Source organism: Podarcis pityusensis (genome assembly GCF_964106645.2).
Source record: "Podarcis pityusensis genome assembly, chromosome: Z".
Taxonomy (NCBI): Eukaryota; Metazoa; Chordata; class Lepidosauria; order Squamata; family Lacertidae; genus Podarcis; species Podarcis pityusensis.
The window spans coordinates 33,440,744-33,454,291 of NC_138044.1; the positions used below are offsets into that span (position 1 = coordinate 33,440,744).

At 46.3% G+C, this 13,548-nt stretch overlaps 1 protein-coding gene across 2 annotated transcripts in view; it reads right to left on the minus strand.

The window, feature by feature from the left end:
• Positions 1-2,008: 2,008 nt before the first annotated feature.
• SRPX2 (sushi repeat containing protein X-linked 2) overlaps positions 2,009-13,548 on the minus strand; it is a 30,296-nt gene continuing 18,756 nt past the window's right edge. Inside the window, exons 5-12 of one of the 2 annotated variants that reach the window (XM_080990495.1) lie at positions 12,664-12,855; positions 10,765-10,941; positions 9,963-10,092; positions 9,718-9,839; positions 8,714-8,893; positions 4,334-4,467; positions 4,111-4,232; positions 2,009-2,477 (exon numbers count right to left, since the gene is read on the minus strand). In XM_080990495.1, coding sequence (XP_080846621.1) covers positions 2,297-2,477; positions 4,111-4,232; positions 4,334-4,467; positions 8,714-8,893; positions 9,718-9,839; positions 9,963-10,092; positions 10,765-10,941; positions 12,664-12,855 — 1,238 coding nt within the window. In that variant the 3' untranslated portion in view covers positions 2,009-2,296. The remainder of the gene's footprint in view (positions 2,478-4,110; positions 4,233-4,333; positions 4,468-8,713; positions 8,894-9,717; positions 9,840-9,962; positions 10,093-10,764; positions 10,942-12,663; positions 12,856-13,548) is intronic. The other variant, XM_080990496.1, reaches the window with a different exon arrangement.

A 13,548-nucleotide genomic window follows, 5' to 3' on the forward strand; every position in this document is an offset into this window, starting at 1 on the left:
CATGTTCAGTCCCAGCATCTCCAGGTAAAGTTGTGAGATACATACTCCGTATCTAAAAACCTAGAGAGCTGCTGCCAGACAGTGTAGACCAGGCATGGCCGAACTTGGCCCTCCAACTGTTTAAGGACTACAACTCCCATCATCCCTAGCTAACAGGACCAGTGGTCAGGGATGATGGGAATTGTAGCCCCAAAACAGCTGGAGGGCCAAGTTTGGCTATGCCTGGTGTAGACAAATGCTGGGCTAGATGGACCGTCACTAAGTATAAGGCAGCTTCCTACATTCCTGTAACGCTTAGCCAAAGTCTGTTTTCCTTGTAGTGTCTACCGATTAGCTCTAGGCCTTCATTCCGGAGCAAAAGAGAATAAATTTGTTCCATCTTCTGTGTAACAGCCCTTCAGATTATTGAAGACGGAATATTAAGAGGAAATTAGATAAGAACCCTTTCGCTTGTTATAGAGAGAGTGTCTTTTGTTTGGGGGCAGGTTTTATGTGTGTGTGTATGGAAGAACATTCAGCTATGTGAGCCTTTTACCCCTAGCTTGGAAAGGTTAGAATCCAGAGCGCATACTTATCACCACAGTGGGAACTAGGACTAGAAGATCTACACTGCTTCGTGAGAAGTCCTGAGAACAGGAGAATAGATAACGCTGTTTGAATTTTGTGCAGGGGATTTGGGTATTTCTTTAATGCTCCCCATAATAACCACCCTCTCTCCTGGGAAACCAGCATAGCCTAGCACCTTTGCCTTAATGTTCTCTGAGCAGACCAAGTCAATGGGACTCCAATACTAAGCTGATCACTGGTTGAATGTGCCTAGCAATTATTGGTATATAAATGTGGTAGAGCACTATGGAGGTACAGGGGGAGTGGAGACCCACTGGTGATACAGGACCATGCCCTCCCCCCATTGATTTGAGCATCACACAGCCCATTATTTTAAGGCTGATGGGGCTCAGGTATTCCAGGGCAGCCTCTGCCAACCTGGTCCTCCCCAGAGATGTTTTTTGGACTGCTTCTCCCACCAGCACCAGCCCAGCTGTGGGAGTCCATAAGTAGCAAAATACCTCTTTAGAAAGTACTGTCTTACTTTGAAGCCACCCTCTGCAGTTTCAAAGTTTTGGCACATGTTCTGTTCCTCAGCTGTAAAACACGGGGGGGGGGGGGGGAGGTTCCGCTAAATAAAAAAAGGTTTACAGTGGTACCTCGGGTTACATACGCTTCAGGTTACATACGACGCAGGTTACAGACTCCGCTAACCCAGAAATAGTGCTTCAGGTTAAGAACTTTGCTTAAGGATGAGAACAGAAATCGTGCGGCAGCAGCGGGAGGCCCCGTTAGCTAAAGTGGTGCTTCAGGTTAAGAACAGTTTCAGGTTAAGTACGGACCTCCGGAACGAATTAAGTACTTAACCCGAGGTACCACTGTATATTCATTCCGCCTGCTGTAGAGGTGCCAAATTCCTAGGCGTTCCAACCAGGATGCTTTTAATTCTCAGTATATTAACTACTGCACTGACTAAAAGGAGATAAGGAGTGAGCAGAAACATGTACAGTGTTAAGTACGTAATTTGTTCTGGAGGTCCGCTCTTAACCTGAAACTGTTCTTAACCTGAAGCACCACTTTAACTAATGGGGCCTCCCGCTGCTGCCGCACGATTTCTGTTCTCATCCTGAAGCAAAGTTCTTAACCTGAAGCACTATTTCTGGGTTAGTGGAGTCTGTAACCTGAAGCGTATGTAACCTGAAGCGTATATAACCTGAGGTACCACTGTATACTCTTTAAAGAAGAGAAGGTGCCTTCCACTTAATGTAGCTGTAACCAGAACGGGACCTTCTCCACATAGATTGCTGGTTTGCTCTTGAAAAAGAGAGAAGAGCTGTGATTCTGGGCTATCCTCTGGTTGTGATACCTTTACACACACACACACACACACACACACGCAGAGAGAGAGAGAGAGAGAGAGAGAGAGAGAGAGAGAGAGAGAGAGAGACACACGCGCGCGCGCTGTGGAATGTACTTCTTGTCTAGAAAAGGGTAGGCACAAAATAAAAGACATCCTCCTGGATAATCCCTACAGGAATAGTTATGATTATTTCCCCTTTCTTAATGTGGATGTGGCCCGGGGCGCTGCAGGTTCTGCGGTCCTTGTTGGTTCAACTTCAGCAATTTCCTCCCTTCTGTTTCACCTCCAGTTCAATGCTGAAAGGGAAGACCTGGCTCTCCCTTAGCAGGCAGGGCATGTGAGAGGTCAAAAGGTGTCCACTGTGACTCCTGTGGATGGAGCAGCCCATTATCACTCGCATGTGTCCCTGTTCTGTTCCCTCTGGAGCACTTCGTGGTTGCTCAGCAGGTAGGTATCCACAAAGGAAAAGAGCTCGTCCGGTGTCAGAGGCTGGATGTAGCGCTCACGGTCCACGCCTTCTTTGTCGACCAACACAACGTTGAAGCGGGAGCGGGTGATATGCAGGAACTGCCTATAGAAACAGAAGGTTGGCTGATTGCCAGTTTGCTGGAGACCCTAAGAGCTCATGGAGGGTAGTGGTTTTAGAGCAGGGATGGGAACTGCTTTTGGCCAGAGGGCCAGATCCGCAATTAGCTAACCCTCCGTCGGCCACATTGACAGGCAGTTGCAGCTGCTCACCTGTCAGGTCACCTGACCCTTTATTCCGCCAAGCATTTCCCATGAGAAGTAGGAAACACCAAGCCTCAGTTCTTTTAAGTGTGCTCCAAACCTTCCTTTGCAGTAGCTTGAATTTTCCTGCTCCTGACACCATGTGATGACCAATAAGGGCAAGGCCATACCCAGCTTCCCCATATCTGGAGGCCCTAGGGAGCCAGCATGTAACTTGAGTGCTTGCCCTGACTGACTGCTTATGTGTTACCAGGCCAGGTTCAATGTTTTTGCATTATTTTATAAGGCCATTGGGAGCAGGATAACTCTAGGACTGTCTGAGCCCTTCAATCCCTGCCTGATCACTGCAATCTTTGGGGGAGTCTCTGTTGCTGGCTTCCCCATGGCTAACAACTACTAGAAGCCACCAGTTGCCAGTTTGCTATTGGCTTGCTGTTCCACTGCAACTAAAGCCAAGGTATCTATCCGCATCATGGAGTGAGTCAGTGGATACAACAGGTTCAGAACTGGAGCAATATAGGCAAAGGGAAATACGTCTCGAGGTCCACCACATTTTATTCCAGACGCCAGTTCACTGAGATGAATGAAGGACCTGGTGCCATCTTCATAGCATCAGATCAAAGCTCCACTTAGTCCACCATCTTGTTTCCAATAGCGGACACCCAAATGCTTCTTGCAATTTTACAAGCAGGACATGAAGACAATAACAGCCCTTTAATTGTTCTGAACCTGGAAGATGCATGTAGCCATATTGGCTTGTACGATACGATACAATACCTTTATTGTCATTGTCCCATACAGACAACGAAATTGAAAATCTACATAAAACATTCAAAACCCAACAAGCCTGCTATCCCAGCTATCCCAACCTGGTTAGCCCCCTAAAAACTCTGATACCCCATTTTTAAATACAATATACTCCCATACAGACTCCTTACAATGCGTTTAAAATCAAAATCGCATTTGGGTAGAAACTGTTTCTCAAACGGCTAGTCCTAGTCTTTATAACCCTGTACCTTCTTCCAGAAGGCAGAAGCTGAAAGAATCATTTTCGGGGTGCGCACTATCCTGCGCTATCTCTGCAGATATACCTGGAAGCATAGATTTGATCCAAGGTGGGAAGAGTGCACCCAATTATTCTCTCCGTAGTCTTTACAACCCTGGACAGCATTGTTTTCCCCCTGATTGTGCAGCTCCCAAACCACACACACAGACCATAAGTTAATACGCTCACTGTTGGCTTTAAAGATTTTTAAATTCTAAGTGGTCTCCACCACATTTTGTGGCAGCTGAATCGCACAAATTAAAAATTACAAATGTGGGAAAAATAGACCCCCTCTTCATTTTGTTTTTGCCTTATCATGCGCACTCTTCTCTTTGTAACATCCAAGCAAGTGGTTGCCCAAGGCCAGTAACATTCGTCACTGAGCAGGGATTTGAACCTGAACGTCTGCCAGCCACTCTGCACCACTAACCTGAGCCCTTCAATGATGTTCTCTGAGAGTCGGTGCTCACGGATCCGCCCCACCTCGTGAGGCGGCAGCCCCACCAGCTCAATGACGGTGATGTGGCGCAAGTCCAGCCCACATGTGGCTTGCTGCAGTGAAGAGAGAAGCAAATGGCTGGAGGAACCCAGTAGCTGGAGAAGGGAAGGAAGGGTGTGAGTTCTAGGATGGAAACTCAAGAGGAAGGGCTTACCTGCAGCATGCTGTTCTGCATCTTATAGTAGCGGTCAGAAGGATCAGGAGCAGAGATGATGAGCAGCCGGCGCTTTTCATAGAATTGGTCCAGAAGGCCGGCAGCAGAGTTCACATCCACATTGATCTGCATGGCTGTCAGCAGAGCATGAGAAGACACAGGGTTTTAGCATGCTAGATGGGTACATGCTAGACGGGTAGCAATATGAAGAATGGAGAGCAGTAATAGTGGCAACAGGGCCACCTGCCACACTGTAGGAATGGAGACTGACGAACATCTCTGAGTGTCCCCCCCAAATGCCTCCTTTCTGCCATCACCGCTGTTACTTTTCTGGGGAGTGGAGCCAGATTACTAACCTTGCTCACACAATAGGTCAAGTGAACCTGTTGGACTCCAACTCACCTGGGTCCCAATCAGTATAGCTAGTAAGGGCTGATGGGAGTTGTAGTTCAATAGCATCTGGAGGGCCATAGGATCCTTGCCCCCACTCCTTTGCTAGGGATATCATCTCAGATACCCAAATTGGTTCACATGGTTGGTCACAATGGTGCAAATGGATCTTGTCTATACTTTGTGCTCTCAGCTGAGCACACACACTTTCACTTCCAGTCCCCTCTCTTCAGGAACACTAAGGGGCGTTGACCTACAGCTAGTGAAAAGATTTGGTTCCTTGTAATCAGCGGGTGACGCTGTGGGTTAAACCACAGAGCCTAGGACTTGCCGATCAGAAGATTGGTGGTTCGAATCCCCGTGATGGGGTGAGCTCCCGTTGCTCGGTCCCTGCTCCTGCCAACCTAGCAGTCTGAAAGCACATCAAAGTGCAAGTAGATAAATAGGTACCACTCCGGCGGGAAGGTAAACGGTGTTTCCATGCGCTGCTTTGGTTCGCCAGAAGCGGCTTAGTCATGCTGGCCACATGACCTGGAAGCGCTACGCCGGCTCCCTCGGCCAATAAAGCGAGATGAGCGCCGCAACCCCAGAGTCAGTCACGATTGGACCTAATGGTCAGGGGTCCCTTTACCTTTACCTTAATCACTGCTCTTAAGCTGGCAATGCAACAATATGCTCAGAAGGACCATGGTAGGGGAAGATGTTATTCATCACTGCCCCAACAGCCATTTCTTCCAGGTTCTAAGTTGAGGATGAGGAAACACTGGTCCTCCAGCTATTGGACTCCAGTTCACATCAGCCCTAGCTGTAATAGTCAATGGTCAGGGATGATTGGAGTTGGAGTCCAGGAACATTTGAAGGAACACAGGTTCCTCTCCCATGTTCTAACAATGCTGAAATGGGGTTTCCAGTTCACAGAATTAGAGACTTGGGGCATTGGAAAGACCCCAAGGATCATCTAGTCCAACCCCCTGCAATGCAGGAATTTGCAGCCATCCTATATGGGGATCAAACCTGCAACCTTGGCGTTATCAGCACCACGCTCTAACCAAGTGAGCTATCTGAACCAAAGTTCAGAACAAGCCCAATGAAATTTGAGAGCCCAAAGTCCACCACTGCTGTTTCCTTCAACATCGATAATAATTTTCTGCCATCAGAACAGTAAAATTTTCATAACACTTGTAAAGAACTCCAGATCATATATCTATAGGGCCAGTAAAAAAGCATTCAATAGATTCTCGCCCCTTTTTACTTTTTTGGTGTCAAATACAATGTCCCAGTGCCAATAACAGCAAAAATATGTAGAAAAGAATAAGAAACTGGAATTATAGTATCCAAATGACCACTTTTGAGGTTTTCTGCAACCAAGCAGTAAATTTTCCATATATGATTTGGATAATCACCAATCACACACCAACATATCCAGCAGTGTGAGATGACATTGAATTGCATCTGGCTCTAAGGTTTCCTTGGGTGCAAGGCCCTGTCTAGACATGTCATGACTCCTGACTGCGCAGAGGTTTCAAGTGTATTCACTTGCATGTGCTTAGAAGCCCCATTCAGATGTTTAGCAGTGGAACCACGAAGGAGCATTGAGATCTGGAATAGCCTGTGTGCCCTGAATCGTCTCCCTGTTTCCATTTCTCAATTCAAAGCAAGAACCGAATGGATACCGCACTGTAAAGCAATGATTTCAGGTCTGATTTATGTCATAAAAGTGCAGTGGAGGAGAAGCTTCACTCTGTGTAACCTTAGGCAGGATTTTTGAGAATGTTTGGACCTCAAAGAACCTGATACTTAAGCATCTTCAATCCCCATGTAGGGCTAACACTAGGAAGTGGGATATACATTTAAAACTAAGAGATGCCTCTGAGATCAGAGCTCCCTGTATTTTATTTCCCATTTTCTCATTTAACAGCATTCAACAGTGGATATAAATCTACACAAACTGAATAATATTTTCTGTGACCCCTTCTGCGGTTTCTTATTTTTCTGTCATTTTCTTACTGCATATCTTAATTTATCCTTTTTAAAAAACAAATTTATCCTTTATAATTCCTTTAAATTTCTTCCTGCTCATGTTTAGATTAATCCTGCTAATGTTTTTAACTGTTTACAATTTGTTTTCACATATTTAACAAATCCCCCCCCCCCCATTCTATCACAAAAAGTCTATCATCTTGATCTGTTAATCTGCTGGTTAGTTTTGCCATCTCTGCATATTCCATCAGTTTTAATTGCCAATCGTCTCTTTGCGGGGGGGGGGGGGCTGTTCCTCTTTCCAATTTTGGGCATATATCATTCGGGTAGTCATGGTTGCATACATAAATATGTGAGATCACAGTGATGCTTCTAGTATGACATCACTACTCTGAGCTCCAACTGACATAATCTCAGTTGCTGTTTCTAATTTCTATCAGCAGTTGGATCAGCTGGGAAATAACTGAATTGCAGAGAGCATTCTTAGGTTCATTGTTAGTTTAGCCAGGCATTGTATTTACCAACAGGGCTAATGGTTGTTTCATCTATCTATCTATCTATCTATCTATCTATCTATCTACTATCATCTCTCTCTCTCTCTCTCTCTCTCTCTCTCTCTCTCTCTCTCTCTCCACAGCATTTTTGATTGTCTATTAGCAACTTAAAAAGGTAAAAGGTAAAGGACCCCTGACAGTTAAGTCCAGTCGCAAATGACTCTGGGGTTGCAGTGCTCATCTTGCTTTACAGGCTGAGGGAGCCAGCGTCTGTCCGCAGACAGTTTTTCCGGGTCATGTGGCCAACATGACTAAGCCGCTTCTGGTGAAACCAGAGCAGCGCACAGAAACGCCATTTACCTTCCCGCCGGAGCGGTACCTATTGATCTACTTGCACTTTGACGTGCTTTCGAACTGCTAGGTTGGCAGGAGCACAGACCAAGCAACGGGAGCTTACCCCATCGCAGGGATTCAAACTGCTGACCTTCTGATCGGCAAGCCCAAGAGGCTTAGTGGTTTAGACCACAGCGCCACCCACGTCCCCTATTAGTACTTTAGGGAGTTATTTATTATAGGTTTTCTGCATAGATGGTAAGTAAATGCATTTAGGGAAGTTTGGATTCTCAGCCCATCTTACACACACAAAACCTGCCCGCTAAGCCTTTTGTATCTTCCTTGACATTTCTCCCTTTCTGGGGATGCCCCTGGGATGCTTGCTGATGTTTGTGTCCTGTTTGCTGGTCAGAAAACACCCCCAAGACACACAAATAATGTCCAGCCTTCAACAACTCTTGCTTGGACATCTACGGCCAGCAAGCCAGGCAATAGTCCTGCCTACTAGTTGCAGAGTGTTTTTGTGTGTGTGTGTGTGTGTGTGTGTGTGTGCATGCCTTCCACGCACGTAGCAGGAATGAGGCAAATACATTTAAAACAAATACTTGCGTTAACTGCGTAAGATCACAGTGATGCTTGATTGCAAAACAATACTCTGAGCTGAAGCTGATGTCACCAAGCAGTGGCTGCTCTGATGTGTTTGTTTCTAACTGAGCTGTAGGTGGAGTTGGAGAGAGTTTTTGGAGCTGGCTAATTTTGAAACAATTGCCTGCTTTGTCTGTAAATACAATGCCTAGCTAATCTAACAATGGACCCAAAAATGCTCTCTGCAATCTGGCTTCTCCCCAACTGACGCGGCTGCTGTTAGAAATGGAAAACAATAACCGAGATGATGTCATTTGGAGCTCAGAGCAGTGATGTCATGGTGGAAGCATCACTGTGATCTCAGAGGCATTAGTTTTAAAGGTATATCCTGCTTTCCCCTCAGCAGCAACCTGTGAGGCTGCTTATAAGCTTGCATCCAGTTAAGTTCTACTCGAGAGCAGACCCCTTTCAAATCAACAGACCTACATTAAATCATGCCTATTCATTTCAAAGGGTGTACTCTGAGTAGAACTGATTTTGGGTACAACTGTTGCCCTTTACCCTAGTTCTTCTGCCCTCAACCCCAACACACACTTACGAATGCACGTGGGCTGAGAGCCAGACCACTGGCGGCTGGACTGACAGACCCTCAAGGGGGCACCCTGGCGTTCATAGCCTCCATCACAGTGGTACTCGCAGGTAGCTCCGTAGTTGTTCCCTGCTGAGGTGCAGCTGACATAACCGTGCTCTGGTGGTTTTAGAACAGGACAGCGACTCACTGTGGAAGGGAAGGTTAGGAATCAGAACCCAAAGTCTTCCTCGCCTCCAACACAACACAGGCCACATGCACACTTGTGCATTTAAACTACTGTGGTGCCACTTTGACAGGCATGACACCCCCCTAGGGTACCCTAGGGACTAATCTGTTAAAAGTGCTGAGTGGTGTTATGAAACTCCTAATCCTCTCAGAACTACAATTATCAGAGTGGTTTAACCACCTGTTCCCAAGGAACTGGGAACAATCTAAAGTTATCCCACAAGGGAGTGGATTCTAGCAGAGGTAGTCTGGCGACAGAAGCTTAGAACTCCTCAGGCTGCTCCCAAGCTTGCTTATTCAGAACTATCCAAGGTCCTGCAACTCTGCCTTGCCCCATTCCCCATCAGACCTGGCTTTGGATCAGAACATGGCATTTGTAGCAAGTAACAAAATGTCCTGGTCTGGCCTTGGTGCCAAACCACATGCTATTTTAAATGAATGGTTTGAACTTGTATCTTCCAACCTCCTGGCAGGAGTCATGGAGGAATGGGGCTGGATGGGGAGTTGATGCGGATTGGAACTTCTCTTGCCAAAAATACTCCACCTCCACCTGCCAAGCTGCTATTCTCTCCAACTGGAATGTTGTTATTGGCAAACAAAGCTCTCAGAGGAGAGAATTTCCAATGGCACCATGGCCTGGAGACAGGGGTAAAACCTACCCACGGTTGAAATCTAAACCATGCCTCTCTCACTGCTCCTATTTAAGAGAAGAGGCAAAGGTGTAAGCAGCAACCTTACATTTAGTGTAATGCCTTGGAGAGATGAGGGAAGGTCCTATCCTTTACCTTGGATGCGCACAAAAAACTTGCAGCTTGCTCGGTTGTATGCCTGGTCATAGACGGTGTAGCGGATAATGTGTTCTCCTTCAGAAAACTCGGATCCTGGTTCTGGGCCCCGGAGTGTCATCCTGGACTCGAAAGACAGAGAGATATGTCAGGATGTAAATATGAGGGCTGGGTTTGAACTTATTCTTCCAAAAAGAATCCTTAAAACGGTGCTGAGACCCCAGTGCAGCCTCCCCCAAGCTTACTGTTTGATGACACCATCAGCGGAGTCCTTTGCCCGAGGTGGATCCCAGTACACAGTGGCTGTCAGCTTGTTGGGTTCTGCCATTCGCTCTCGAGACTCAGGACATTGGATTTTCGGAGGCTCTATGTCTGCTTGAGTAGAATCAGAAAGGAACTCCATGGAAACAGGCAGCAACTAGGAGGAAAGTTTCCGCCTTGGGCCTGAATGACAAATGACTGGCCACATCCAAATTATCAGTATTTTGCAGGAGGGATTCAAGAGCATTCCGGAAATGTTGGTTTGTGCCATTAAACTGGATTAAAGTGCTCTTTTCCAACAAATCCATTTTTTAAAAAATGGACTTTTTGCAGATGGGAAGGTGACATGGAAATGCACTAAAATCTCTGGGATAAAACTGTTGAGGTTGGACCACTAAGGCAAATGGGAGCCCCTCAGGGCTATAAAGCATGATATAAGTATTCTTAAATAGATACTTTAGGTTGTGGTTTGAATGACTGTGGAGTAGCTAGCTGTCCAAAATACATATCCCCAGCTGGTTTAATGGCCATTCCCCTTAGCAGTCTTTGGAAACTGTAGTTCCATTGTTTTGGTCAGAGAGATTTCTGCACAGAAGATTCTTAGGGAGTTCTCAGGGAGCCGTGATAGTCCAACAGATGGAAAGCCAGTTTAAATATGTCAAGTACATATACACTGGCAATTTCCCCTCCCGTTTCTGTTTCCATCAGAATTCTCTGACATTCCTGGTAGGGGCAATGGCAACTTATTCCATGCAATATGTGTGGTTGGCTCCGGGAAGAATTTACCTACACAAATTGGCTCGCTGCCACTCCAATGTCCGTCTTCTAAGCACACACGACTGCGATCACCTTCCCGGTGGTATCCAGGCCGGCAGGTGTAGTCACAGTGAGAATCAACCTTGACTCCATCTGAACACTGGTACGATCCATGGTAGATTGCTGGCAGCGTAGGGCACCGAATCTCTGTGCACAGAAAGAGAACTTGAAAGTTCCCCAGCCTCTTCATGGAGTTACAACCCCCTGGATACCAGCTTCAAAGTGTTTCAAGCTTTGTAGCAAAAATACTAAGGTCATGCCTGCAACCTGTATTTTAAGCAGATTTTTTTTAAAAAAACAACATCCTGGGAACTGTAGCTTGTTAAAGGTGCTGGGAATTGTAGCACTGTGAGGGTGCTTTGGGGAAGCTGATCCATGCAACTGTGTGCAGCAGGTTAACATGAGAGATAGTGGCATGTCACAGAGTCACGCTTTTGCTCTCGCAAGATTGAATGTATTGCCCTCGGCTGTACTCGAGGGACAATTGCAACAAATTCCACACGGAAACACTTATGTCCCTGTGGAGATGGCAGTACTGAATCGGTGGTGCATGCCCTTCTGGCTTGCACTCTTTATAAAGACTTGAGGAATGAGATTATCACCCATCTTTTATTGTCCATTCCCAGTTGCCCAAACACTGCCACAGTGTCCTTTCTCTTGGCAGATCAAGATGAACAGGTGACAGCAAAGGTTGCAAGGTTTTTAGCTGGGGCAATCAGAATAAGATCCACTATTTGACTATTGATTCAAAACCCTAAAATGTATTTTATATAACTGACTTCTTATTTCTATTCTTTGTATATCGTATTGTTGTTTTATTGCTATGGCCAATGGCTGATACAAATAAAGATTCATTCATTCATTCATTCATTCATTCATGTCACAGAGTAGCTAATTGAGCAGGAATCTGAATTCCGCTCCCCGCTTCCCCTGTGCAAGTCCAATTCTTCAACAATCTGTGCCAGGAATCAGCATGATCCAAAGAGGGAGAGCTTTGCTACATTGACAGGTTACTCAGACTAAGGAAGCAAGCCTGGAACAACAGCTCCTATTGACTCCTTAGGTTGCCTGGTCTGCCTGGGCTAACAGAACTAATTCTGGTGTTGCAGCATAGGAGGGATCAGGCCGGACGCTTCCTCTGCCTGAGAGCTGTTCTAATGGTGCAGGATTAATATGCCTGGACCCTTCTATGAATCCCTTGGTCCTTCACACTCAGTCCTTTCACAAACCCCTTTTGCCCTTGATATAAAGCACTCTTGAAATCAGTGGTGAAAATCAATACAGTTCTGAAATGTTCAGCCTGCCTTCTTGATTAAAAATGATGCCCAGCTGTATCGAAGCACAGATTAAAAATTGGTCTCTGGAACAACGAGCAAGCAAAGTTTTATGACAATATCTTAAGAGGTGTCGAAATCTACATGTGAACAGATAATTTCCCAAAATACGTAATAGATGTGTATGTCTGTTCACCGCCAGCAATTACTTCTGACACATAGAATCGTAAGGGCCACAAGCATGGGAGTAGCCGGGGGGGGGGCACGGAGGGCCAGCTGCCCCCCCATCAACAAAAAACATTAAAAATACTGTACATAGCTAACGGAGGTTCTGCCCCCCCTAACAAAAATCCTGGCTGTGCCCATGACCACAAGGGTCATCTTGTCCAACTCTCTGCAATGCAGGAATCTTTTCTCCCAACATGGGGCTTGAACTCAGAACCCTGAGATTAAGGGTATCTTGCTCTACCAACTGAGCTATCCTGCAGGCTCATCTTGGGTTATGTTGATGGCACCCTATATTGAGTACTTTAATGGAGCTTCCTGAGGATGGCTGTAATGTGGAGCGGCCTATGGACACTGGTGTGACACTTACGTCTGCAGTAGGCATGCCCTGACCAGCGACGGTTTAGCAGGCACTGTACGGACCTCTGGCCAATCAAGCGGTATCCACGGTCGCACGAAAGCTCACAGCGCGTCCCCAGGCTGCTGCGGTAATTACCTCCACGGGGAGAATAGCATGTAGCCTCCCCATGATAAATGCTCAACAGGTGACACCACTGGGGAACTGAGAGAGAGAGAGAGAGAGAACCTCATTTAGGTATTCTAGCTATCAAGAGCAAAAGCTTTCGTAACTCAAGGGACCACCAGCTCCCATATATACCTGCTCATGCGTTCAGATCTACCATGGGGAATTTGATCCGGGCGCCACCCCCCCCCCATTGTTTGCAATAGATGAGTGGTTGTGAATTATGGTGCTGGAGGAGACTCTTGAGAGTCCCATGGACTGCAAGAAGATCAAACCTATCCATTCTGAAGGAAATCAGCCCTGAGTGCTCACTGGAAGGACAGATCCTGAAGCTGAGGCTCCAGTACTTTGGCCATCTCATGGGAAGAGAAGACTCCCTGGAAAAGACCGTGATGTTGGGAAAGATTGAGGGCACTAGGAGAAGGGGACGACAGAGGACGAGATGGTTGGACAGTGTTCTCAAAACTACTAACATGAGTTTGGCCAAACTGTGGGATGCAGTGGAAGACAGGAGTGCCTGGCATGCTCTGGTCCATGGGGTCATGAAGAGTCGGACATTACTAAACGACTAAACAACAACAACAACAGAATGGTTGTGAAAGGATGAGACTTTTTCATGTGAAACACAGAAAATATAATACCAGCATGGTGTTTATCATGGCATATTTATCAGGTGTTTATTTACCCCAAATAAGTTTGTCCCAAAGTTCAACTGAAATTTAATGCTCCTGT